This window comes from Lygodium microphyllum, chromosome 8 (genome assembly GCF_053477565.2).
Source record: "Lygodium microphyllum isolate KBCC chromosome 8, Lygodium_microphyllum_v1.1.10, whole genome shotgun sequence".
Lineage (NCBI taxonomy): Eukaryota > Viridiplantae > Streptophyta > Polypodiopsida > Schizaeales > Lygodiaceae > Lygodium > Lygodium microphyllum.
Window position 1 is genome coordinate 111,066,479 of NC_141142.1, and position 25,066 is coordinate 111,091,544.

A 25,066-nucleotide genomic window follows, 5' to 3' on the forward strand; every position below is an offset into this window, starting at 1 on the left:
AAGCTTTGTTGGGAATCGCATCCCTATGTTGTTTCCTACGAATACAAGAGACGCATGGCTGCTAGCTCACCACTATGTCCAGCAACCCTCGAACAAGCTGTCCACGTGACGCCCTCCAAAGATAATCATAGTTGAGGTGGCCAAATCGAGCATGCCATAGCTCTGACTGTGTTGGAGGGGTAAGAAGAAGAGTAGAGAGGGCAGTAGAAGACTTCAATTTGTAGATGCCGTTCTCCTCATATCCTGATGAGAGAACCTTCCGTGACCCACGATCAAAGACTCACACCGAATCACTGTCAAACTCCACCATAAGTCCAAGGGAACAAATCTTATGAACTGACAGTAGATGATACCCTAAACCTGGTACATGCAAGACCTCTGAGGTATGGGTACCACCACGTCCATCGGGAATAAGCTGCATCTCACCCCGTCCTACAATAGACACCGAAGAGCTATCTCCAATGAGAATTTGCCCACGTGAAGGTCGCAACTGGGCAACACCATCTGATGAAGGAGTCATGTGCCGGGAGGCACCACTATCAACGATCCACTCTCGAGCCTGGGGAGCTGTCATCGCAGCATCAGAAGCATTCAGTGTAGAGTCCTCAATGACAGTTAGATGAAGAAACGCAACTAATGATGGTACAGCTACCGCTCAAGAATCCTTCATGTCCTTGTTGGTATCCTTCTTGTCTTTGTCAGGGCAATCCTTTTTCCAATGGCCAGTCTTTCCACAAATATGGCATGTGGATTCTTTGTCCTTGTCCTTGTCCTTCTTTGACTTGTTATCCCCCTTCTTCTTCTTTTGGTCCTTCCCCTTCTTCTGAGAGGCTTGACCTGTCAGTGCCTCCGACTTGGAAGCATTCTGTCCCTTCAATTGTTCATCTTGGTCCAAGACCATAGGAACCAACTCTTCCCACCAAAGAGTGGACTCTCGCCTCGAAGCAATAAGGGCGGAGTAGAAAGCACCGAATCGTGGTGGTAACTGGAACAAGAGTGTGATCGCCATGTCTTCGGAGAAAATCGGCTTCCCCGCATTCTGAACCTGTATCTAAAGCTGTCTAGGCTTGTTGATGTGCTTCCGCAACGAAGAAGACTTGTTCACGGACAAGGTCCACATCTGTACCTCCAAAGAAACCTGCTTCATAAGGGTCATCCGGTTATACATCTGATCAAGCTCCAACCATATCTCCCGAGCCACCATCAAGTGCTCGATGTGAGCTATCACGGCTGTAGTACAAGACAGAAAAAGAAAGTAACGAATCCTGGCATTCAGTTTGTCCTAGTGAGACTGTGCCTTGGCCAACTCCGCACGAGCATCGGAAGAGAGTTTGGACTCATCTCTCAGCGAGGGCCGGTGGATCTCCTCCTGTACAAGCTCCGCCAAATCGTAGGACTCAAGGATGGCCAACATCATCACGCACCAGATGCGGTAATTGTCGCCATCGAGCTTCTGATCTGCGGAAAGAGCCGGTAAGACTTCCGGTCCATGATCGTCTGGAACTCCAAGTCAATCTCTGTAGACATCTTCACCTATAATGCCTTTACAAACGCAAAAGCAGCCCCCTCTGACTGTGAAAATGCAGCCTGCTAGGGCTCTTCCGCGTCCCGAAACTTCTTCACCTGCCGGAGGCGATGAAAAAGCAAAACTTGCACTTGAAAGCTGAAAACTCAAACTTCCTCCTCGTCAAACAGCAGTAAACAGCAGCAAATCCACCACCTGGACTCCTTTCCCGTGCGCCCACGCTCGCTTCAGTCTTGTTCCGAGGCGCAACCCTCCTACTCGCCCTTGAATGCTGAAAACGCAGCCTTGTGTCGCGATGAAAACTCCTCTTCAGTTTGGTTCTTCACTCAGTCAGCCCTTCTACACTGCTCTGATACCATGTCAGAGTGCAGCCATGCGGAAGCGTAAGACTGAAAGAGAGAGAACGCAGAGAGAGGAGAGAGAGAGACAGCGGAAGACGAAGATTTGCTGTATAAAGTGTGCTGTATACAAAGATATGCAAATATATACACGGGCGCGTGCGCTGGACTGCATGTCTCCACCTCGACGATGCAACCTGCTGTTCATCTCGAAGTCCACTGCAGTCTGCACGATCTCCTGTCTGAAATCTGCGAACAGAGACAGAATCTGCACGAGCCTCCAACCTGTAATCTGCGTACAAAAGTGTATGGGAGACTGCTGGAAATCCTGCCAAAAATAGCCAAAAACTGGGCGCAAAATAACTGCAGGTTGGCTGCATTAAATGCAGCCGACTATACTGAAGCAGGTCAGACTGCCACGTGGCAGTCCGACTGGCTGCAGTCTGACTGGCTCTGATCGCTAACACATCTTAGCCAATAGTCCATCCAATGCCAATAGAACTAGTATCAACAGTAAGAACAATAGGTCTCCCACACTCATAATCTACCTTTTGAAGAGTCGGAGCAGCTCTTAATAAGTTTCTACATGGCTTTGGTATGTTTTATATCCCAAGAAAAACGTTGCCCTTTTCTCAAGAGCTGGTAGAGATCATTTGCAATATGAGCAAAATGAGGAATCCAAATAAGATAAAACACACAAGCTCCAAGAAACCTATGAACCTCTGAAGTAGAAGAGCAAGTCTCCGCAATCTTCTCCATGGCATCAACCTTCGCAAGAGAAGGCTTCCTGCCATAATATCCACACATATGTCCAACAATCAAAACTTCTCTGGCTCCAAAAATAGACCTTAACCCTGACAATGTTAATTTCACTTCCTCCAACCTGCAAAGAATCATCTCAACATCTCTAATATGTGAAGCCACAAAGAACCTACATCCATGGTCGTCTAAAGAATCATCCCTCTCTTTCTCTAAGCAACCCTTGATAGGTAAGTCATCAATGAAGTGTATAGTAAGCTCAGGAATAAAATCTCGTAGAACCTTGTTCATCCCATTCATCATATGGGCAACCAAATTAGTAGCTCCTTGCGGAAGTGTACACATTCGAACAAGGCCTAAAGGTGTCTTCATCATAGTTAAATCTCTACTCCGAAGGGCATGCTAGAATTGATCATATTCAGAATAAAGATCACCAAGTGAATAGATAGCATGTCCAGCAAAAGCTTCGGCAAACTCATCCACAATAGGTCATGCACCAACATTTCGAATAGTGACCTTGTTTACTGGCTATAGTTCTTGTATGAATCCGAGTGTCCCATTCTTCTTAGGAACTGTGAACCGTCTGTTGGAATATGGAGCTGAAGATGGCTCTAAAATCCCCATCCTGATCCGCTCATTCAAAAGCTCTACCAATTTGGGCAAGTGAGCCCTTGGTACAGGATTAAACCGTAGATTCCAAGGGATATGCGAAATGGTAAAAATAACCATAGACGTCACAACCCTAGGATCAATGCATCCAATCTCATGTGGAAAGAAAGCAAAAGCTTTTTCATGTCTGCATAACATCTCTTCAAAACATCTTATCTCTTCAAGAAGCAGAAAATCTTTGATCCCAATCTTCATCTCTTTCAATGTCTCAACTGAAAACTTATGTCCAATACCTACAGGACTACGTAAGGGAGGTTGCAAAGCAGCTCTCCTAACCATCTCATCACTGTCCAAAGGTAGCGATCCTGCAACTCGTCTAACCTTCTTGTCAACTGTCTTATATTTTGTTTGAACTCTAGCTTCATTGCTACAACCTGCAAATTTCAACCCTTGATGAAAATACCCTATAAACACAAATTTTGTTGTGTATAAACAGCAACATCCAACTCTTTTTGTTGAATTATATCAGCAAAGAATGTTTTTTGCTAAGAATCCTCAACACCCAGATTCTTTTGAAGCATGAAATCAACAATTTCGCAATACATCGCCAAAGAATGGACCTGTAAGCCATATGATAACTCTTGATTGTTAGCATTTAGCAATACCGAAAGTTCTTCCATGGTATCTGAGCATGAAAGGTCATCATAGAGACCATCTATCCGGTCTTCTTCCTGCAAAACACCTGCAAGCATCAATTTTTTTTCTTTTCTTTTTACATATTGCCTAGTAGCTCTAGGTATATTAGAAATATGCTGAAAACACAAAGTACTTTCAGTGGATACACCATAAACACATGAGGAAAAACTGTGGCTGCCAGGAGGCGAGAGCTTTCCCTAACTCGTACCACTATCATCTCGCAAGACAATGATACCTAACAAAAATTCAGCTCTCTTGCTGGAAGAGGGAAATCCCTCAAAGAATCTTTATTCCACTGATGATTAATGCAAACAGTCATGAATTGGACAGCTCTCTTCCCATCCTTGCTTTGGATCCGTGCATAGGCAAACCCATCATCCAAAACTTTAGTCTCCATCCAAGACTCAGCAATAAATGGCTTCCCAAAAATAATAGGATAAGAACAAGAGTTCTGTACAAAGAAATTATAATCTATACAAAGAAATGATAAGACTCACCCACATCTCCAATAGAAATCTTCAAATTCAGACAAGCAGCATACAAATCTCCTGCAGTGTTGTTGGCCGCATGCACCAACCATGATCCACACCAACTGGCCATCTACCAATATCATATAAATCTCGCACTATGACATTAATCTCGGAGCCATAATCCAAAAGAGCAACACAAGGAGTCTCAGTCTCTCCAAGCTTGACTACAGTTTCTGTAGTCGCACGAAACTGTAGTCGCACGAGCCCAATGACTTCTAGAAAAATGACTACGAGGCACCAATCTAGGCGCATCTTCTCTCTCATCATACTGTACGGGCTGAAGTAAAGGATGAAGAGACTTCTTAAACTGCATGCATAGAGCTCCATTTGTAGACTCCTCAATAGTCTTCTCATCAGAATCAATCTCCTCAATCTGCAACCCATAGAGAATAGCCTCAGTAACAGCTAAAGCCTCTCGATGGATCATATCCTGCGTTGGCTCTTCAATAACTTGTCGTTTTCTTTTTATGATGTCGATGATAACATCATGAAATTCTCTTTTGGCAATCCCCAAGACTTCACCAAGAGTAAATTCAATTTTGCAATTAAGAATCTGTTCCTCAAGTACCTTTTTCAAGTCTGTGGTCGTCTCAATGTCGGATAGCAGCTTGAATCCAGGTTGCTTTTTTGGCTTCGAATCCTTTATCTTTTGGGCCTTCTGATCTTCTTGTACTTTTGGCTTTTGTACATCAGCCATACTCTGCTCCGGTCCTAAAGAAAAAGGCTAAAGAACTTGATCACTCCTCCTAGTCGCCCTCTTTGATCCTTCAGGCTGATCATTATCTCTTTTCCGCTTTTATTCAACGAACGCTTCAAATCCTTGAGATTTCGCAATGTGAGCATAGATAGAAAAGATATCTACGCGTTCATTCCATCCAGTCCCTTTTCTGATTGCATCTCCTATGGTTGAAAGTTCGGATGATGAAGCTTTACCTTTCTTTTCTACATGCACTGCATAGGACCATAAAGGAGATTTGTCCTTCGGCAAGTGCTCCAATTAAGGACATAGGCAACAGCTTCTCTTGCCACCTCTCGCATCACATAAGAAGAGCGCAAAAGAGACTCCTCCAATAAATTCTTCATTCCTCCTTTACCAAAATTCGGTTTAATCGGTTGCTCAGTATCTCCGAAATATATCATCTGATCCTTCCAGACCACCAACTTCAGCCTTTTCGCCTCTTCAAAGTCTTGACAGTCCTTCCGCTCATGGTCTCGACTATCATACCACATCCAACAGCGAACACGATCATTTCTGGAAGAATTCATAGGAGTAGAAGAGATTGGGGCAGAAATTGAAGCTGGATTAAGTGGTTGTTGTTCTCTTTTGGTTATCTTAATTTGAAGATCTTTCAAGTTCTTTGAAATTTCCTCCACCATGTCTTCGACAATCAGTTTGGCAGATGGTCTGATTACCACAGTAAAAATAGGCATACAAGTAGGCAAAGACACAGAATGAGAAATAGGAGAAGAAGTGGAAGGAGCAATAGGAGAAGTAGAAGAAGTCGGGAAAGGAGAAGACATCACTAGAGGTGTTTACATGCCGTTCTCCAAGCGAGCTTTCCATCTCTGCCTCTTTGTCAATGTGGAAACCGCATCAACAGCATCTTGCCAATCCGTCTTCAATCCCATAGGCTACATACGGTCTTCAAGAAGACCTCCCAACTCGTCCTGAAGTGCAGGATTAGCGGCCTACAAGAATAACTCCACTTTCTCCGAGTTTAGGGCTCTTTGCTCAAGTGCATCCAACTGGTTGTATCACTCTTCAAACTCCCGCAACAACTCAAAAGCAACAAGTCCTTTATTGGGTTGATAGACCCACTCTTTGAATGTCTTCCGCGTAGCAATACCATAATCTTCCAAAAAATATTCGTCTTTGAGTGCTTTCTTAAAAACATTCCAATTTGAGTCTTGCACAAATAAATTAGTCACTCTAACCCGCAAAGCAAGTGTGACAAGCTATAGGAAATAGTTGCTCCAATTGGTAGAAACTCTGAAGAAGCGCATCTAGCTTTCAAAGACTTTAAGATAGGCTAAAACATTCTAGCCATCAAATAATTTGCCCTCACTTACCATAGCCTCGATTGCTTTGGTTGCACCATGTGTATGCTCTTGTTCTTAATGCAGCATTCGTTGTTGATCCAATTGTTTCTCATGTAACTACTGCTGCTACTGCATTGATAACTGCATCTGTTGATTCTGCATCATTATGGTTGAAGAAAGAGTTTACAATAAATTCTTCATCTCATCGATTGAAAAGGAAGAAGCACTCGATGATAAAGTGGGTGGAGTATTCGGAGAGTCTCCCATCTCGACAATCAGAAGCGACGATTTCACATCGGATTCACCAAATGTCCTGTAGAAGAATACACACGAGGGTTCGTGGAAGTTGCTTACCGCAGGGACGCTTTGAGATGGGAGCAAGGATGAAGAAGAGTGCTCAACTCAAGATAAACACATAGAATCAAAAAAACATCAAATTTTTTTCACAAGAGAAATCAATAAGTTCAATGGAGACACACATGTTTGCATTGTGAGATGGAAGGATCGAGGTACAGCTGAGAGTTCAGTAGACAATGTGAGAGAGAGAGATAGAGTGAAGAACGACACCCAATAGAATAGACTGAAAGAGTGTAACCAGAAAGTACAAAGTACAACCCTTAAACCTTAGGGTTGTAGGGGATGTTCACACCCGACACACACTAAGTGCCCATAAGTGTGTAACATAAGCACATAAGCACATACGACAATAAGACTAAGTTTGGGGGAAAAAACCTCTCCTACCGAGAGTAAAAAGTACCCCAGTGTCCTACTGATCACCGACACTCCCATATGAGCATAGGCGTAAGTGAGGCGTGAGTCAAATACCCAACAAACCCCCCTGGAGTGAAGAGTGATCAAGAGTACAAGGATCATCCGCCACCAAAGGATATCAAATTTAAAGCATCGCGAAATGCTTCAAATTTGTCACGAGGAAGAACTTTGGTGAAGATGTCTGCCACATTACTGGTGGTAGGACAATAGACAAGGCTGATATGACCTGCATGTAGCCTCTCTCTGACAAAGTAATAATGGATCTCAATGTGTTTCGTTCGGGTATGAAACACTGGGTTCCGTGCCACTGCAATGGCACTCTGACTGTCAGTAAACAAAGGAGTAGGCTCCGTAACAGATACATCCAAATCAGCTAGCAAGCGTCTAAGCCATACACATTCAACTGTGGTAGTGAAAACTGCCTTATATTTAGCTTCACATGACGATGTGGCAACAGTGGATTGTTTCTTGCTAAGCCAAGAAATGCAAGAAGAGCCAAGAAAGAAACAATTGCCACTAGTGGAGTGACGTGTATCATAATCACCAGCCCAATCAGAATCACTGTAAGCATGTAACTGCAGTGGTCCCCCCTTGGCATAAAGCAACCCAAGAGATCGAGTACCTTGCAAGTAACGAAAAACACACTTGACACCTTGCCAATGTGACATACCTGGCTGATGCATATACCTGCTCAAAGCTGAAACTGCAAACTGTATGTCCAGCCTAGTGTTGCATAGGTAGATAAGACATCCAACTGCAGGAGCATATGTATGTATATCAAACAAATCACTGTCATCATGTAATGACAGTTTCAGTCCAAGTTCCATGGGGGTACAAACTTGCTTGCAATTCTGTAAGCCAAACTTCTCAAGAAGGTGCCCAATGTAAACTTCCTCTTGAAGTTCCCCATGTAAAAATGCAGTCTTGATATCCAGCTGATGCACTGTCCAACCATAATGTGCAACCAAAGCAATCATAGACCTAATGGTCGTCATACGGGAAGTCCTCATAGTCAATGCCCTTTTTCTGTGCGTAGCCTTTAGCTACAAGCCGTGCCTTGTATTTATCAATGGATCCATCTGCTTTCCTTTTCAGTTTGTAGACCCATTTAGTTCCAATAGCTTTCTTCCGAAATGGCAAGGACACCAAATCCCAAGTTTGATTCTTAGTAATAGAATCTAATTCAGCTTGCATTGCTGCCATCCAATGCCCACTGTGTTGTGCATCCTCAAAACATTCAGTCTCTTCATTATCAAAAGTACTTGCTACCATAACAAACTCCATGGTATGTGCTGAATCATGCAAACAAGTTTGCCTTCTAGTACGACCAGCCATGGGTGCATCCAAAGGACTATCTTGCATAGTCTGCAAATACCATCTAGGTAACTGTCTAGCTTCCTGACTGTGTGCAAGCTCTTGCTGAATTTCAGTTTCAGCATTATGCTGAATATTCCGATCAGCCAATGGCTGAATTTCTGCACTTCCCATAGGAGCAGCTGGCTGAACATTAGGTTCATTTTCTGAAGCTCCAACTGAATCACCAAAAGTAATGGGTAGCAGCCCTTCAAAAACATCACGGGCAGCCTGATATGTGTCCAAACCAGCCAAGGATAATTCCGATTTTTCATCAAAAACAACATCCCTGCTGACAAAAACCTTCTTTGTAACGGGATCATAGAGTCTGTAGCCTTTGCTCTCATTGCTATATCCCATAAAAATGCACTTAACAGCCTTGTTGTCGAACTTTTTTCTAAGTACCTGTGGAATATGGACATAGGCAAAACACCCAAAGGTACGGAAGTGACCAACAGAAGGTTTACGACTGTTCCAAGCCTCAAAAGGTGTGATGGTTTTCAAGGCTTTGGTAGGACATCTGTTCAAAATATGGCAAGCACACATGACTGCTTCCATCCAAAAACTATGAGGCAAGCTCTTTGCCTTCAACATGCATCTGGCCATCTCCATGAGTGACCGATTCTTCCTCTCTGCTACCCCATTCTGCTGTGGAGTATAGGCAGTAGTGTACTGATGGACTATGCCTTTCTGCTTCAAAAAAGAACTCAGCATAGAGGACATGTATTCCCCCCCTCGGTCCGAACGGAGAGTCTTAATTTTGCATCCAGATTGATTTTCAACAAGTGCACTAAAAGCCAAAAATGCGTCATACACTTCTGACTTCTTTTTCAAACAGTAGACCCAGCAAAAACGTGTAAAGTCGTCAATGAATGTCACAAAATAATAACAACCGCCCAATGACATGGTTTGCATAGGCCCACAAACACCTGAATGCACCAACTACAATCTAGTTGTTGCTCTGAAAGCAACATCACGGGGAAATGAGAAACGATGCATTTTCCCTAAAATGCATCCCTCTCATAAGTGCTCAAGAGGTCTCTCTAAGAGAGGTACGCCATCGAGCATCTGAGTATGCTGCAAAAGCATCAAGCTGCCAAAGTTTATACGCCCCAAACGAGCATGCCATAACTCCGCCTGTATCATAGCAGGAGTAAGAGTGGATGTCAAGTATGCCGTCTAATCTACTGAGAGCATCCAACTCATATAAACCATGACACAAAGATCCTGTCAAGACCAAAGTCATGCGTTCTTTATCTCTAACCATGCAACGGTCATCATCAAATGTGACTTGCAAACCACAACGTGCCAAAGAAGAAATAGAAAGCAAATTCTTCTTGATTCCAGGCATAAACAAAGCATCCTGCAGGTAGAGAATAGAGCCATCAATGGCTGTGAGCTGAATCTCCCCAATACCACGAACAGGGTATAATGCATTATTGGCACACTGTACAGATTTCCCAACGGGAGGTGCACTAACTAAAGCAAACAGATCTCTGCGAGATGTAATATGTCTAGAAGCACCACTGTCAAAGAACCAAGTGTCAGCATCCTCTGTAGAGCTAAGTGCTCTATCGGCCCAAGAGATGTCATAACTGCAAGTATAAAAACAATAGTCCCTGTCCACAACAAAGGACGCGGACTCACTAGCAGTAGAAGGAGTAGTAGAAACAGACATTCCTGACTCCTTCTCTTTGGCAATGCGCTTCCTGCACTCAGTGATATAGTAGCCTGGCTTCTTACAATAATGACATTTTCCCTTTTTAGCTTGCGTCCCCCTTGTGTCTGATTCTGCGATGTGCCCGAAGTGCCAGAACTCTGTGGAGCATTTTTCACCTTGTTGTTTTTGCCTTTCTGTCTTGCCACAAAAGCCTGCTCAGAGACTATAGCATCCACACCACTATTTTTCCTTGTTTGCTCCTCCTCTAGAAGCAAACTAACCAGCTGAATAAAAGTGAGTGGGTGCTCGGCAATCCTCATGGTGAGGTTCAATGCAATATGAAAAGACAAGTACAAAGGAGGTAAGGAATTCAAGGTGGTGGATATCAACTGTGCATCCGAAAAGTACTCATCTACATTCATGAGCTGCTCCCTCAAGTCCTGAATCTTATTCAAGTGATCCTGCATAGAATCACCCACATTCATATTCAAAGTCTCTAACTCTTTCTTCAAGAAAGAGATCCGAGTCTCATTCTTTCCTGCAAACATATGCTCCAAAGTCAACCATGTATCTCGTGAAAAAGATGCTGAACGAATGTGAGGGATGATGGACCGCTGAACTGCCAGAGCAATCAGCGCTTCCCTGTCGGGTCAGGAGATGATACTAGGAGACGAGACCCCTTCAAGGGTAGCATTAGCATAGAGGCGGTCGTTTCTTCTCCTACAGCTTCGTCTTCTGCAACTTCGTCGTCACCTTCTTCTGCTTGACTGTCGATCGATCAGTGCCACCTTTGTCACCTTCTGCCGCTTCCTTTCGGTCTGCTTGACTCTCGTGTTCGTTGATGGTCCTCTTCGTCACCTTTTGCCGTCGCTCTAGGCACTGTCGAAGAAGGTGATCAATCACCAAAACGTCCTCCCAAAAGCAGTCGTCCTTCTAGTCCGTCATCTCTGCTTTTCCCCTTCGCACATCTTCTACAAGCCTGTCAATCGTCGTCGGCTTGTCTTTCTTCTACCGCCTTCAACCGTCACCACCATTGCTTTGCTTCATTCGCCTCCCCTTCGTCACCCCGCGTTCGTCGTCAGCTTCTATCGTCTCGTCACCTTTTATAACTATTCATCACCTCGAAAAAGCTTTAGAAAGCTTTAAAGCATTATTTGAATCATCATATATAGCGACATTTATTGCTTCCTTTGTTTGAGGGATCGAAGGAAAGCATCCTCTATTGACGTCAAAGATTACATCTTTACAACTTATACTATTCCAAATTCGACCTTGTTCAGCGCAGGGTTAAAAGTACGCTTGTGAAATCCATCCTTGCAACGCAAAAGTAATCATGTATTTCTAGAATATTGCATCTTTCATCATCTTCATAAAGTATTGTCCTTTCTACCAAGCCATCCCTTCTTACAAAATCGCCATAGAAATAGTATACTTCATGTGTGCACTGATTATAATGTGTTCTTTTGACTCCACTTGGACACTTCGAGAATAGAAGAGGGCGATGGCAAATAAAGAGGAAACATCACAGGATTTTCCAATGGTTCATAAGCAAGAAAGTTTGCCAAATATGAGGCACACGATTCCCATGTAAAAAAAAACTTCAATCCGAGTGTAAAGGACGGATTGTTATGCAAATGCATTTTTGTACATTGCATTCATTGTATGCCATGAACATACAAGGTCTCCTATGTAGTTCTTGACATGCTCTAGAAGATGATGCTCCTTTTCTGACATCACTCGGAATGACTTGGGCAGCTAAAGCATCTGTTTTTGTTTTGTAAATTGAATTTTGGCAGGCTTGCTATCCATGGGCCTTTCGGTTTGAATGTCACATTCCTTCTACTGCAACATATCACAACTAGCTTCTAAATAGTAGTCCCAAGAAAATCCTTCAATATTTGAACTATCTTCATTATATGTTGGAGATGCCTCCACGGTCTCTTTTCCTTTCTCGAAGAATGACAATCTTCTCATTACACTGGCAATATACATCGGTGATGCATGGGACAATTTCACTTTCCAATTCAATCCATACATTATTCCGATATTGGATTCCTGAAGTCCTTTCATGAAAGCTTGAACTCATGAGATTTGTGCTCAGCTTTACAGCATTCTTGATTTCGTTCCCCAAGAATCCATGCTATGCAATCAATCAAGCGATGCCTACAAAAATTATGAATGTATTGAAGAAATTGTGCCTAGTCTAACTACATGTGCTCATGCGTCATGCAAATGCAAATAAGAGACACACACAACAGAAAATAATTTCCTAATGACACTGACCAATGTGATCAATTTCTTGGCGGAAAACTCTACCCTCAGATTTGCAATGGTGGACGCGCAGCGTCACAACAACGAAGGTCCTCCAACACCTTGAAGGTTTTGGGTTGTTCTGAAGGGTCAAGCCAATTATGGGAGCCATTCAATAAGTGCAAGTGGCATAGACAGTGAGATGGGTGACCTCCTAGGAAGCAGAGGTCTTTGCCAACATCAAATTTCAACAAAAGTCTTGGGATCTGAATGGTCAAGCCAATTGTGGGAACCTTCTAGTTAACTACAAAGTGGCATGGACAAAGTGACATAGTGATGAGAGCTATTGCACTACCATCCCATTTCCAACAAAAGCACGTGCTAAGATCCTTTAGCTCAAATGACACACATTGGACAAAAGCATGCAATTTTAATATCGAGACTTTACACAAACAAAAATGACTAAACAAGAAGAACAAGATAACAAGAAACTTCTAATGTGCAAGGAAATTGTGCTGCTAAGTGCATGCAAACAATGCGTATTCATGCATGTGTGTGTATTCATGCATGTGTAGGCAATATAGGATCCAAAGGAACACACAAAGGGGAGATTCTGCTAGGGAACAGGTATTGTGTGACTTTTACAACTTGCAGACCCATTTGCATTTTGTTTAAGTTGCCCATTAGCATTCAAGACTTGGTCATATATTTCTGCAGATTAGCAGGCAATCACTCAACACCAAAGACTAATCATTGGCTACTTCCTAGTCTCCTAGAGATTTATTGCAAGAGGATATCCGACCCTCTTTCGTTTCTTCCATCAGTTGGGCTTTTGGCACATTTGGTTGACAAGGAATGGCTTTATCTTTGATTTCACACTCGGCATTTCCTCACGTGTGGCAAGGACCAAAGGACTACTAGGTGGTGGCGCAGCTGGTGTGATTGACAAAGACAAAGTGGTGCCTTGGATGCATGTGATCACGCATCCCAAATGGTACTCCGAGGTTCACTAGCATTATGCATACGGGGCTTAGATGATGGCTAAACCCATGGCTGATTTCTAACAATCCAACAAACGACAGTTTTTTCAGTTCTTCTGCTGCCCATTTAGTTTATTTGTGACTTTTGTGCTTTTCCAATAATTAATACAATTACCCTTTACACACACAGAGAGAGAGAGAGATTACCATAGTCTTGAAGTTGAACTCAAATACCTCACCCACCAAGACCATCCTCTTGGTAACAGGATTCTTTTCAGTTGTGCCACCAGCAATTATTAAAGAATCATTTACAATTGCCCATGCAAACTCGATGTGGGAGTCAGGCTTTGGCATTGAGGGCAAAACCTTCCATTCTTTAGCCTCACCTTCCAACATATATACATCCCCATACACGACCTGCAATTAAGTGGCCACCAAATATAAGTAAAACATCATGCACATATTGAGGGAGGAACACTGAGCTACAAACTCAGATTTGCATTGAAGACTCGAACCTCTCGTTGGCGACTGCATTTGAAGATAGGAGAGCCAGGTTTTGCTTTGAAATCACCCTCTTGTCCTCCAATTACATAAAGACGATCGTCAAAGACCACACATGCTCTGGAAATTTTCAGAATGTAATCTGTTGGTCACATGTATAGTTTCTTATGACTACCATATAGGTACTACCTAAAGAGGTTTAACAAGCTGAACAGTCTATTGGATAGTTATAAATATGTTAAGACGATCATTAACAACGACACATGCTCTGGAAAATTTCAGAATGTAATCTGTTGGTGCATTTATGGTTTCTCATGACTACGGTACAGGTGCCACCTAAAGAGATCTAAAAAGCTGAACAGTCTATTGGATCATCATAACTCTGTGAGATCATTATAATTATAAGTTGATTTAAACAAACCAAAATGCTTGATGCAATCTGCATTTCAAAGTTCAATACATACCTGTGAGGACCTCCACGGGGGATGGGAATTTCAACTCGCCAATGGGTTTCTAAAGCTTTTCCTTCACTGACTGCAATACTCCAATGCTCAAGTCCAGGTTCCCAACGATCTTCTTTACTACCACCCATGACATGCAGTCTCCCTCTCCATAGCTGTGTTGCTGGGGCATATCTGCAAGGAAACTCAGGTATATGACCATTGGGAATTTAGTGCACTCAACACAGATTAACTGCTAAAAAATGATCAAATTTAACAGCATTGACAGGATAATTGACATTAATCCTCAACTTTATATGGGTACCACATGCAGCTTCAGAATGAGAACAGAATGTTCTAAACACAGGTCAATCAGCTTAAAACAGGTTCTACATTGTAACAACCAACGTTCCTGAAAATCCACAACGCAATTACCTCACCTTGGAACAGGAAGTGGGGGTAGATCAGACCATGCCCTTGTATGTGTATCGAGTACAAAGTTCTTGGCTGTAGGTCCTCTACACTGAGGCCCATATTGTCCCGTGACAACATATATATACTGTCCATCTGTCACCATTCCCAGGTGAGAATGGGCCATATCTTTAGGCATATTAAATCGACCACCCCATGTATTGTCAGAAAGATTGTAGATATCAACATGTGAATGAACCTGCAACAATTGGGGAAATCCCCCCAGTACAAATCCTCATGCTTTTTACCACAATTCAGCTGCATCTGCGCAGACAAACAGCTTTACAATAATGTAGCAAACAAGGCTTGACTAGGTTATTAAAGACTATATTAGGTCATGCACACATCCATAAGCTTTAAAGATAATGATTAACCAGGTGATCTAGAAGCTAGAATACAGGAACGGTAATTTATAGTTCCATTACCTCTATTTGTTTTGTGTACATCATTGTACTGGTACATACAATAGTTGCACATGAATGAAAGTAAATGCAGATATTTGAAGTTATATGATTCTACAACCGGCACTTACGATTAGACAATTGGTATTTATGAACTTGGGGTGCATTCATTTCCATCCCCACATACACTATGTTACACATTTGGAAGAAAGACTACACAGAAAAAATGTGAATGAAGAAGAGGCTTACTATCTTCCTTGCTAGACTGCTCTGATACAAACTAGTGCTGCATCCCTCCACCATGCTGGACACAGCCACCCAGTATTTGATGGCTGGTGGGATCGGCCAATCAAAGCAGATCGTGAGACAAAGGTTGGAGATGTTGTTTCTTTCCTAATTCAAAGAACATCAGTTTGCATTCACAGTTTGTATGACAAACTGCTGGCACACTGTTGTCTATGTTGCATGTTAAAGTCATCAAGACATGGGCACCTGTCCACTAACAATAGAATTTGCTGGCCATCAGATAGCCAACTGCAAAGACCCACCACTACTTGTGCTGGGTTTATCATCCGAGATGAGGTCTGATCCCTCAATGCATTTGCAGTTGGGAGGGAGCGTGTAGAGAAAAGTCCCTGCCAAATGAGCTGCGGGAAGAGCAGCTGACATACTCCAAAGATGTTGAGTCAACAGCCTAAGAACCAGCACACAGTTTAAGAATTAACACAGTTCACAATTCAAGAGTCACCACCATACACATGCATCAATGAGAACAGGTGCAACCATGAATGGATTTTAGTGTCGGAACACGAAAGCAACGTGGAACAATCCTCTCTAAAGGAGAAAAAGGCGGTGGCGCAAAAATACATATAGCAGGGGGACAAGAACCTGGCAGCCAACAAGTACAAGGCAGGGCCATACAGGACGGGATGAGTGCAAAATCCAACCAACACCAAGACCTAGCAGAGACTAGACATTTAATACCGTGCAAGACTGCAATGGAAGAGGTGGCATAAAACATAGACACATGAACACTGTATACGCTGAACAGTCAAAACAGAATTCAGAGATGATCAAGAAGAGGCAATAGAATCCATCACATAAGCATGAGAACAAAGTACAATACTGTGAGAGTACGTAGTGGAAAGGAAAGAGAACACGGAGAGGAGACAACAAGAGAGCCCAAGTGAGAGAAGGAAAAATCTGACTGCAATGGCTGAAGGATACAAGGCTGCAACGGTCGTCCCCAACGCACAACTATATGCATGTGGGTGCCAAACAGTAGCAAGGGGATAAGAGAATGAGGGGGCTGGCTAGTCACAAAGGATCAATGATGGATAATGAGAGTAAGAGGGTAGACCACTATAAATAGGCAAACTAGGGACACAACTAGTAATAAAGTGGTCATGCCCATGATATGGGCACCCAGGACAGCCTACAATGGCCAAAAAGAAATGCACTAATGTGCCCTCCATCTAGAGTGCGGCAATGCCTAAAGCACAAAAAACGGTAGACAAATACTTATCAAAGCTCCTAATGTCCTTGTCTAAATCAAACTAACACTCACAAGCAAGAGATGACAGTACAAGATGTCAGAGTGCAGCGAATGCAGAAGCATATGTACAAGACTAAAAGACAATGAGTATGAGAGAGAGAGAGAGAGAGAAAAGAGACAGAAGAACGCAGAAATCTGCAGTCAATGAATGCTGAAATGAAGAGGGCAGATGTACCACAGCTGTCAGTGTATCTCCTCGAGCAGGATTTCTCCCACCAACTTGCAATGACCAAGGAAGAACAGGCTGGAATGGGCTATAAATAGCCAGCAAAAGAGGGGAGAAATATAGCCAATCTGGCCGAGTGCTGAGAGATTTGGCCAACCTACCAAATCTGGCCAAATGCCAATATAAGTGGCCGACTAAGCAGCTGCAATAAATGCGAAAAATACAGCCTGCCTGCATGGCACTGACCTGCCCAGGAAACCTGCCCGAATACTGGTGACTACTAGAAATAATGCCCAAATTGACAAGAAAAATGCCTAATGCCCTCCAAGAGTACCTCCAAGAGAACTCGCTACACCAATAGTAGCCTAAGAAATGCTAGTCTAGGGGATGACTAATCTCTAGCACCCCCTCTCAAATCTTGGACACAGCACAAGGCTCAAGGATCTGGTGTGCTGTCAAAGAAAAAGCCGAGGAAGCACCTTCGTAAATAAATTTGCGAGATTATCCTCTGTCTTGCAGTAAACCACATCAATAGTCTCATCCAAGATCTTATCGTGAATGAAATAGTATTGAATCTCAATGTGCTTCAACCTAGCATGAAACACTGGGTTCCGTAACAAAGCAATGCAACTCTCATTGTCGCAATGAAGTGTCAAAGGACCTGTTCGAGGACAACCAAGCTCTCCTAGAAACCTCTGAAGCCATACTGACTCATATGTGGTAGAAGATGTTAGCAATCATGTTTGTCATGCCTTGTCATCTCCTACCTGTGAGCCTTAGTCTATGTCAAACGAGGACTTTACAAGCTGACCTATCTATCACTTGTTTTGACACAGGAGGCAACTCATTCTAGAGCACTCACTTTATTACCTTTCAGTGCATTTTCTCCTCCAGTCAAGATTTTGTGTATATTTTCCAGGCAGTTTTTGCATACATTAGTCTGCCTCACCTATTGGACATTGTCCAACCTTTCCAAGATTTTTTTTAGCACTTTTAGCATTTTTACCAGCATTAAATGCTGATCGAACCAGAATTAAATGCTGGTTGGCCATATTTTTTGCCCCAAATTGCAGTTGGCCAGTTTATTGTGGGTGTGCCTATGTATTTGGCACTCCTCCCACTTCGCAAACACATTCTCCCATATCTTCCTTCTTCCTTGGCAAGTGCACACTCCAACTCCATCATCTTCCTCCATCTCTGGTGTTTCTGTCTCATCATCAGCCTGATCTAGTGCCCTCACTAACACTGTGGGCTGCGTGCAAGAACTAATCAATCCTCTTGTATTCAGCATTCTTTCCTTGTTAGGCCATTTGTATTGAGGATTCTTCTACACGAACTGTTATCACAACAAGTTGATAAGAGAGCCGACTTTGGAGACTCCATTTCCCTTCTCTTATGCAAGGTCGTCCAAGGCAATTGTCTATTGCTACACCCATTCCCACTTGTGCACCATCTATTCCACAAGTTCCTTCCCATCCCCCACCTTCTCCTCTGGTGGTTACGCTTCCCCCCCATCCCTATCAAAGGGGAACAATCTCCGTGATGTGACTGTGGATTTCTTACCCCTATCGTTTCAGAGGGGGTTTCCTAGGGTCATGAGGAGCTTCTTCATGGGTAGTCTTCTTCAATGAACTTCATCGACGTTGCATTCCTCTTGCAAACCCAATATCTGTTTCTTCTTTGGCCTTCCATCCCATCTAAGATCTGAGAGGGAGTGTTTGCAATCATGTTTGTCATGCCTTGTCATCTCCTACCTGTGAGCCTCAATCTGAGTCAAACAAGGACTTTAGGAGCTTTGACTTGTCTATCACTTATTTTGACAGAGAAGGTAGCTCATTCTAGAGCACTCAATTTATTACCTTTCATTGCATTTTCTCCTCCAGTTGGGATTTTGTATGCATTTCCCAAGCAGTTTCTGCATACATCAGTCTGCCTCACTTGTCAAACATTGTCCACTCTTATTGGGATTTTTCTGAGCACTTCTAGCATTTTTACCAACATTAAATGCTGATTGGCCATATTTTTGGCCCTAGATTGCAATCGGCCAATTTTTTATGGGTGTGCCTATATATTTGGTACTCCTCCCACTTAGCAGACACATTCTCCCATATCTTCCTTCTTCCTTGGCAAGTGCACACTCAAAATCCGTCATCTTCCTCTGTCTGCAATGTTGCCATCGTCATCAACCGAATCTTGTGCTCCCACTAATGCTGTGGGCTACATGCAAGAACTGATCAATCCTCCTATATTCAACATTCTTTCCTTATTCAGTGTAGATTTCTTTATCTTTTTTCTTGCAATCTCTCTCTATTCCTTTGTCTCTGTGTTTGTGTTCCTTCTTCTGTTGCACACTCTCACAGAAGACACCACTCTATACTTCGCCTCTGTGGAATAAAGGGCAATAGTGGGCTGCTTGCTACTCCACAAGATGACACCTACACCCAAAGTAAAGCAATATCCTATAGTTAACCTCCGATGATCAACATCTCCGGCCTAATCTAAATCCGTCTAGCTTGTAATAAGAAGTTAGAAACAAAGGCGAATCTTCAATACCTCCTATATAATGAATACCAAGATCGGGGGGGGGGGGGGCCTCAAGAGCCGCAAAATCCTCACAATAGCCTTCCAATGTACCAACTTGGGTTCACTCATGAACCCAGCCAACAAACCTACAAGAAAGCACAAATCAACCCGAGTGTTAAGAAGCCAAATCAAGGATCCAATCAATTGCCTATAGCAAGTAGCATCTGCCACCGGAGAATCTACATGGGTCGTAGCCTTCCAATTCTGATCCATAGGAGTAGAAATTAGCTTATATCCCTCCATCTCAAATGTGGCAAGAAGCTCCTGCACATATTGTTGCTAGGAGAGGAAAATCCCCCTTGGAGTCTAGTAAATCTCATGGCCTAAAAAGAAATCGAGAAGGCCCATATCCGTCATCTCGAACACCTTGCCTAGTGCAGCCTTAGTCTCTTTGACCTTTTGGGCATGGTCACCTGTCAAAATGAGATCATCCACATAAAGCACAAACAATGCATGCCCTCCAGCTAAGGTGTGGCCATACAACTAGGGATCAGAAGAGAAATGGTGATACCCCAACTTTCCCTGAAGGAATGAATCTATCTTCTCATTCCAAGCATGTGCAACTTGTTTGAGGCCGTGAAGAGCCTTCTTCAACCTATACACTTGTCCATCTAATGAAGAAAAGCCAAGAGGCTACTAAACATAGATCTCCTTTTCAAATCACCATTAAGGAAGGCAAACTTCACATCAAGCTAATAAACTAGCCATCTCCTATGGCTAGCTAAGACAAGAACGACCCTAATGGTAGCCATCGGAGCCGTAGGTACAAAGGATTCATGGAAATCCACCCGTACCCATTGTGCAAAGCCCTTTACAATGAGCCGCGCCTTGTGCTTATCCAAAGTACCATCACTGTGATATTTGGTCTTCAAGACCCATTTTACACCAATCACCTTCCTATAAACAGGCCAAGACATAAGATTCCAAGTGTCATTCTGCTCAATATCATCCAACTCCTGTTCCATAGCCTTCTTCCAATGCTATGGTTGCAGAGCCTCCTTCACAAAGATGGACTCCCTATCCTATATGGCACAGGTCATCAAACAATAGTTAGTACAAACAAGCTCGATGGTATATGCTTGGTTCCTCCCAGAGCATCATGGACTTGCCACTCTTCGAGGACTCCCTCAATCCCTGAATCAAAATGTGTCTCGAGCCCAACGAGGTGGAGGCCAATACTCCCTCCCCCTGCTCACCATTTGTCAAAGTCTTTAGAATGTCCATTGGGTCCGAGTCAACAGATGAATCTAGTGGTGAAACAATCTCCTCCTCCACTAAGCATGGAGCCTCAATAGGCAAAGGCTCCAAGGGCACTGGAGCAAGTGCCCGACTGTCACTTGGATCTCCAAGAACGGAATGCTCAACACCAAACTCTACAACTAGAAACTCCACAAACCGAACATTTCGACTTGTATACACCTCCCAAAAAACGGAATCATAAAGCATGTATCCTTAGGATTGCAAGCTATATCCCACAAACACCTATCTCTTGGAAGCCGGCCCAAACTTATCTCTCTTCTTCTTTGTGATGTGAACATAGGCATCACACCTGAACACCCTGAAATAAGAGACATCCTACTTCTATCCAAAATAAGCCTCAAAAGGGTTCATACCAACCATGGTCAAAGTAGGGGATCAATTAAGAATGTAAAGAGCAGTGGCCACTGCTTTGGCCCAAAGAATCTGAGGTGTTTGCCGATGCTTCATCATAGTCCATCCCATCTTGATCACACTGCAATTCTTTCACTCCAATATGCCATTCTCCTTAGGGGTATTCGTGTTAGCAAACTCCTGGTAAATGCCACAATCTACACAAAAACGAGTTAGCTCATGGGAGACAAACTCCCCGCCCTTGTCAAAACACAGGGTCTTGAGTTTCCTATCATACCTATTCTCTTCAAAGATCAACCAATTCTTAAAATGTGAGAATGCTTTAGACTTTAAAGCCAAGAAGTACGCCCATGTCATCTTGCTAAAATCATCAACAATTAGCATGAAATACAAACTCCCCCTAAGGGACTCCGTCCTCATGGATCCACATAAGTCCATTGAAACAAGCTCCAAGGGCTCCTTAGCCCATCGTGAAGCATTATTAGGAATAGCATCCCTAAGTTACTTGCCACGAATATAAGATACACATGGCAGGTGGCTCACCTCAATCTCTAGCAATCCACGTACCAGCTGGCCACAAACTGCCTTCCGAAGGTACTCGAAGTTGAGGTGGCCAAACTGAGCATGCAAAAACTCACTTCAAGACTACGAAGAAACAAGAAGAGAAGAAAAGGCAGAAAATAACTCCATCTTGTAGACTCCATTCTCCTCATGTCCTAAACAAAGAACCTGTCACGAAACACCATCAAGAACTCAGAAGGAGTCCTTATCAAACTTGATTGTCAAACCAAGAGCACCGATCTTGTGCACTAAAAGGAGATGATACCCTAGACCCAACACATAGAGCACCTCTGATGTGTGGACACCACCTTTCCTATCCAGAGATGACTGCTGTAAACGCAGATCTGCCCTGCTATCATCCTGAAAAACAGGCTGCCTAGCCTAGATTTTATGTTCTCCATGTTTTTAGAAGCCTGCCCAGCTTGGAACACAGCAAAATAGAGGCCTCTCCAGTAAACACAGCAAGAACAGAGAATCCTGAAAACAGGCCACCCAGCCTGCTGAAAGGTGCCACCTAAGTAGAAGGAAGTCTACAGCACTCCTAAGACGACGCCCAGCGGGCTGATGACTTTAGATAGGTTGCTCGTTTTCATAGACTCCAGCTCCCACATGAGGCTCTAATACCATGTGAAAGTGCCCAATGGAAAGGAAAGTGAACACAAAGAGGAGATAGATATAGAATGCCAATGAGAGAAGAAACAATCTGACTGCAATTGCTTGGGCAAGTCGGCCAAAACTGATTGTGTTTGTCATGCCTTGTCATCTCCTGCCTGTGAGCCTCAGTCTGAGTGAGACGAGGACTTTAGACCCTATAAATCAGGTCTGCCAAGGACCAACGACCAGCCACCACTAGCCGGCAAGGTCAAGCAAACCCATGGTATGTACATCACTAACATGTGCCCGATAGCACAATATCCTAACACCTACACAAAACCAACTTAGGCCCGCATCCAATAGCCATAAAAAGTCAACTGCAGAGATGAAATGCTTGAGGACTTAATCAAGGCTTTTGTTGTGAGCGTAGTCCTATTCATTATTATGCTACTTTACCAATGGATCCATCATATTCTTTTTGCATCTGACCTTATTCGTGCAGCTTTGGTTGGGTGCTATGGCAGTTTCTTGTGCTGCACCACACTTTTACACTTGTGCTTTAGCATCTCATTTGGGAGGGCTTGAGCATGAGACCTGTTCACCTTGGAGTGGATGAGTTGTTGCTCCCTCTTCACTATGGGATGAATATTGTATTTTGCCCTTTGGGAAAAAAATATTCTACTTATGTTTCAATAATTAATTCCATTTTGTGTAACTTGTGTTATTTGCATACATAATTTCATATGCCATTTGACAATTATATCGAGCCCTTGAGGGCCTTGTATCATCTAGATTAATCATGAGTCCTTACACCTACTGCCCTGTATCTTGTTCTTGTGCATCTATTCATCCTATTGGTTCCTTTTTTCAATTTCATTCTCAACATTGTCTTTGATGCTATTTGAGAGTGTAGGGAGCCTAGGGTGTTCCACTATGTGTATGATGCTACTAATCAATCACAATAAGTGGTTTATGCAATGAAGGATCTGAAAATAGCAACTAATGTGGAAAGTCTAGTTAGGTATAAAGAATCAAATTAATGACCCTACTGTGAGAGTGTGCAACAGAAAGAAATGGAAATACAAAGACAAAGGAACCGAGAGAGATTGCAAAAAAAGAAGAATGAAATTTGCACTGAACAAGAAAGAATGCTGATACAAATGGGAAAGCAAGAGACCAATCAATCCCTACAAGCAGCCCACAGCTTCAGTGAGGGCACCAAATCAGGTTAATGATGACAATAGCACTGGAGACAAAGGAAGATGACAGAATCAGAGTGTGCACCAGCCAAGAAAGGAGAAAGATGATGAATGAATGTGGGAGGGGTAGGCTATATGAACAATTGACCCCAAATCTGGCCAACTGCAATCTAGGGCCAAAATACGGCCGACCAACATTTAATGCCAGTAAAAATACCAAAAATGCTCAAAAAATTTCCAAAAATAGTGGACAATGTCCAACAGGTGAGACAAACTACTCTATGCAAAAATTGCCCAAGAAATGGACACAAAATCCTGACTAGAGGAGAAAATGCATTAAAAGGCAATAAACTGAGTACTCTAGAATGAGCTACCTCTTCCGTCAAAACAAGTGATAGACATGTTATAGCTCCTAAAGTCGTCATCTGACTCAAATTGAGGCTCACAAGCAAGAGATGACAAGGCATGACAAACATGACTGCTAACACCCCTCTCAAATCCTAGATGTGGTGGAAAGCCAAGGAAGAAACGAATCATGGGGTGGCAAGAGAAATGTCAATGTCAATGAAGTCCATCAATGTAGACTGCCGATGAAGAAGCTCCTTACAATCCTAGGAAACCCCCTCTGAAACACTAGGGGCTTGCAACCCCCTCTAAAAGGCATGGGGGGGTATGAGGAAACCAACAAAGGGGATGGGGGATGGGAAGGAACGTACATAATAGGTGATGCACAAGCAAAAGCAGGTGGAGCAATAGACAGCTACCTCGGAGGACCCCACAAAAAAGAAGGGGAATGGAGCATGTGAAGCCTGCTCTCCTGCCAACCAGTTGCGATAACAACCCCTTTAGAAGAATCCTCAATACAAATGTCCTGCTCGGTGAAGATAACCTAGGTACCAAGTCTAGTAAGGCCATCAACTGAGAGGAGTGGAAAGCCCAAGTCCAAAACATAAAGGGCCTGTGAAAGGGAGCTCGATGCACGATCAGGGAACAAATGCAAAGTGCCAACACCACAAATAGGCATCGATACAATGTCACCAACAATGACTGAGGGTATAGATCCTGCAACAAATCACCTCATGGAGTCATATAACTAGAAGCTCCACTATCAACCAGCCAAGGCCTCTCAAAAGACAACGCAACCGCTAGAGAAGGCTCCTCCAAAAGAAACACTAACTCATGGGTAACCACTAGAGTAGAGGTAGAAGGCTCCAATGTTTTAGCTTCATGCTTCGCTCTGAACCAAGGTGAGGATACTTCTTCCAACATTTCTCCTCTGGATGTGTACCCTTTCCACAGTATGGGCATTTAAGGTTCTCCGAGTCAAAGTTAGAGCTTGAAGAACTCTCATCTTTTAGCCTTTGACATCCCTTTCTTCTTCTCCCCCCCCCCCCCTCCCGAACTTGCAACAAAAGCTTTGGTGAAGGTGGATATACTAGCAACCTCTTTGGAGCATTCGTCATGCTCCAAAAC

The 25,066-nt window shown here is 43.2% G+C and overlaps 1 protein-coding gene across 3 annotated transcripts in view; it reads right to left on the reverse strand.

Annotated features, from left to right (window-relative positions):
- Nucleotides 1–25,066, reverse strand: part of LOC148032736 (Galactose oxidase/kelch repeat superfamily protein) — a 46,548-nt gene that overhangs the window by 15,886 nt on the left and 5,596 nt on the right. For all 3 annotated transcript variants that reach the window (XM_087683389.1, XM_087683387.1, XM_087683388.1), the window contains 4 exons: nt 14,893–15,122; nt 14,477–14,647; nt 14,027–14,132; nt 13,719–13,928 (listed from right to left, as the gene is read on the reverse strand). In XM_087683389.1, the coding sequence (XP_087539515.1) occupies nt 13,719–13,928; nt 14,027–14,132; nt 14,477–14,647; nt 14,893–15,122 (717 nt within the window). The remainder of the gene's footprint in view (nt 1–13,718; nt 13,929–14,026; nt 14,133–14,476; nt 14,648–14,892; nt 15,123–25,066) is intronic.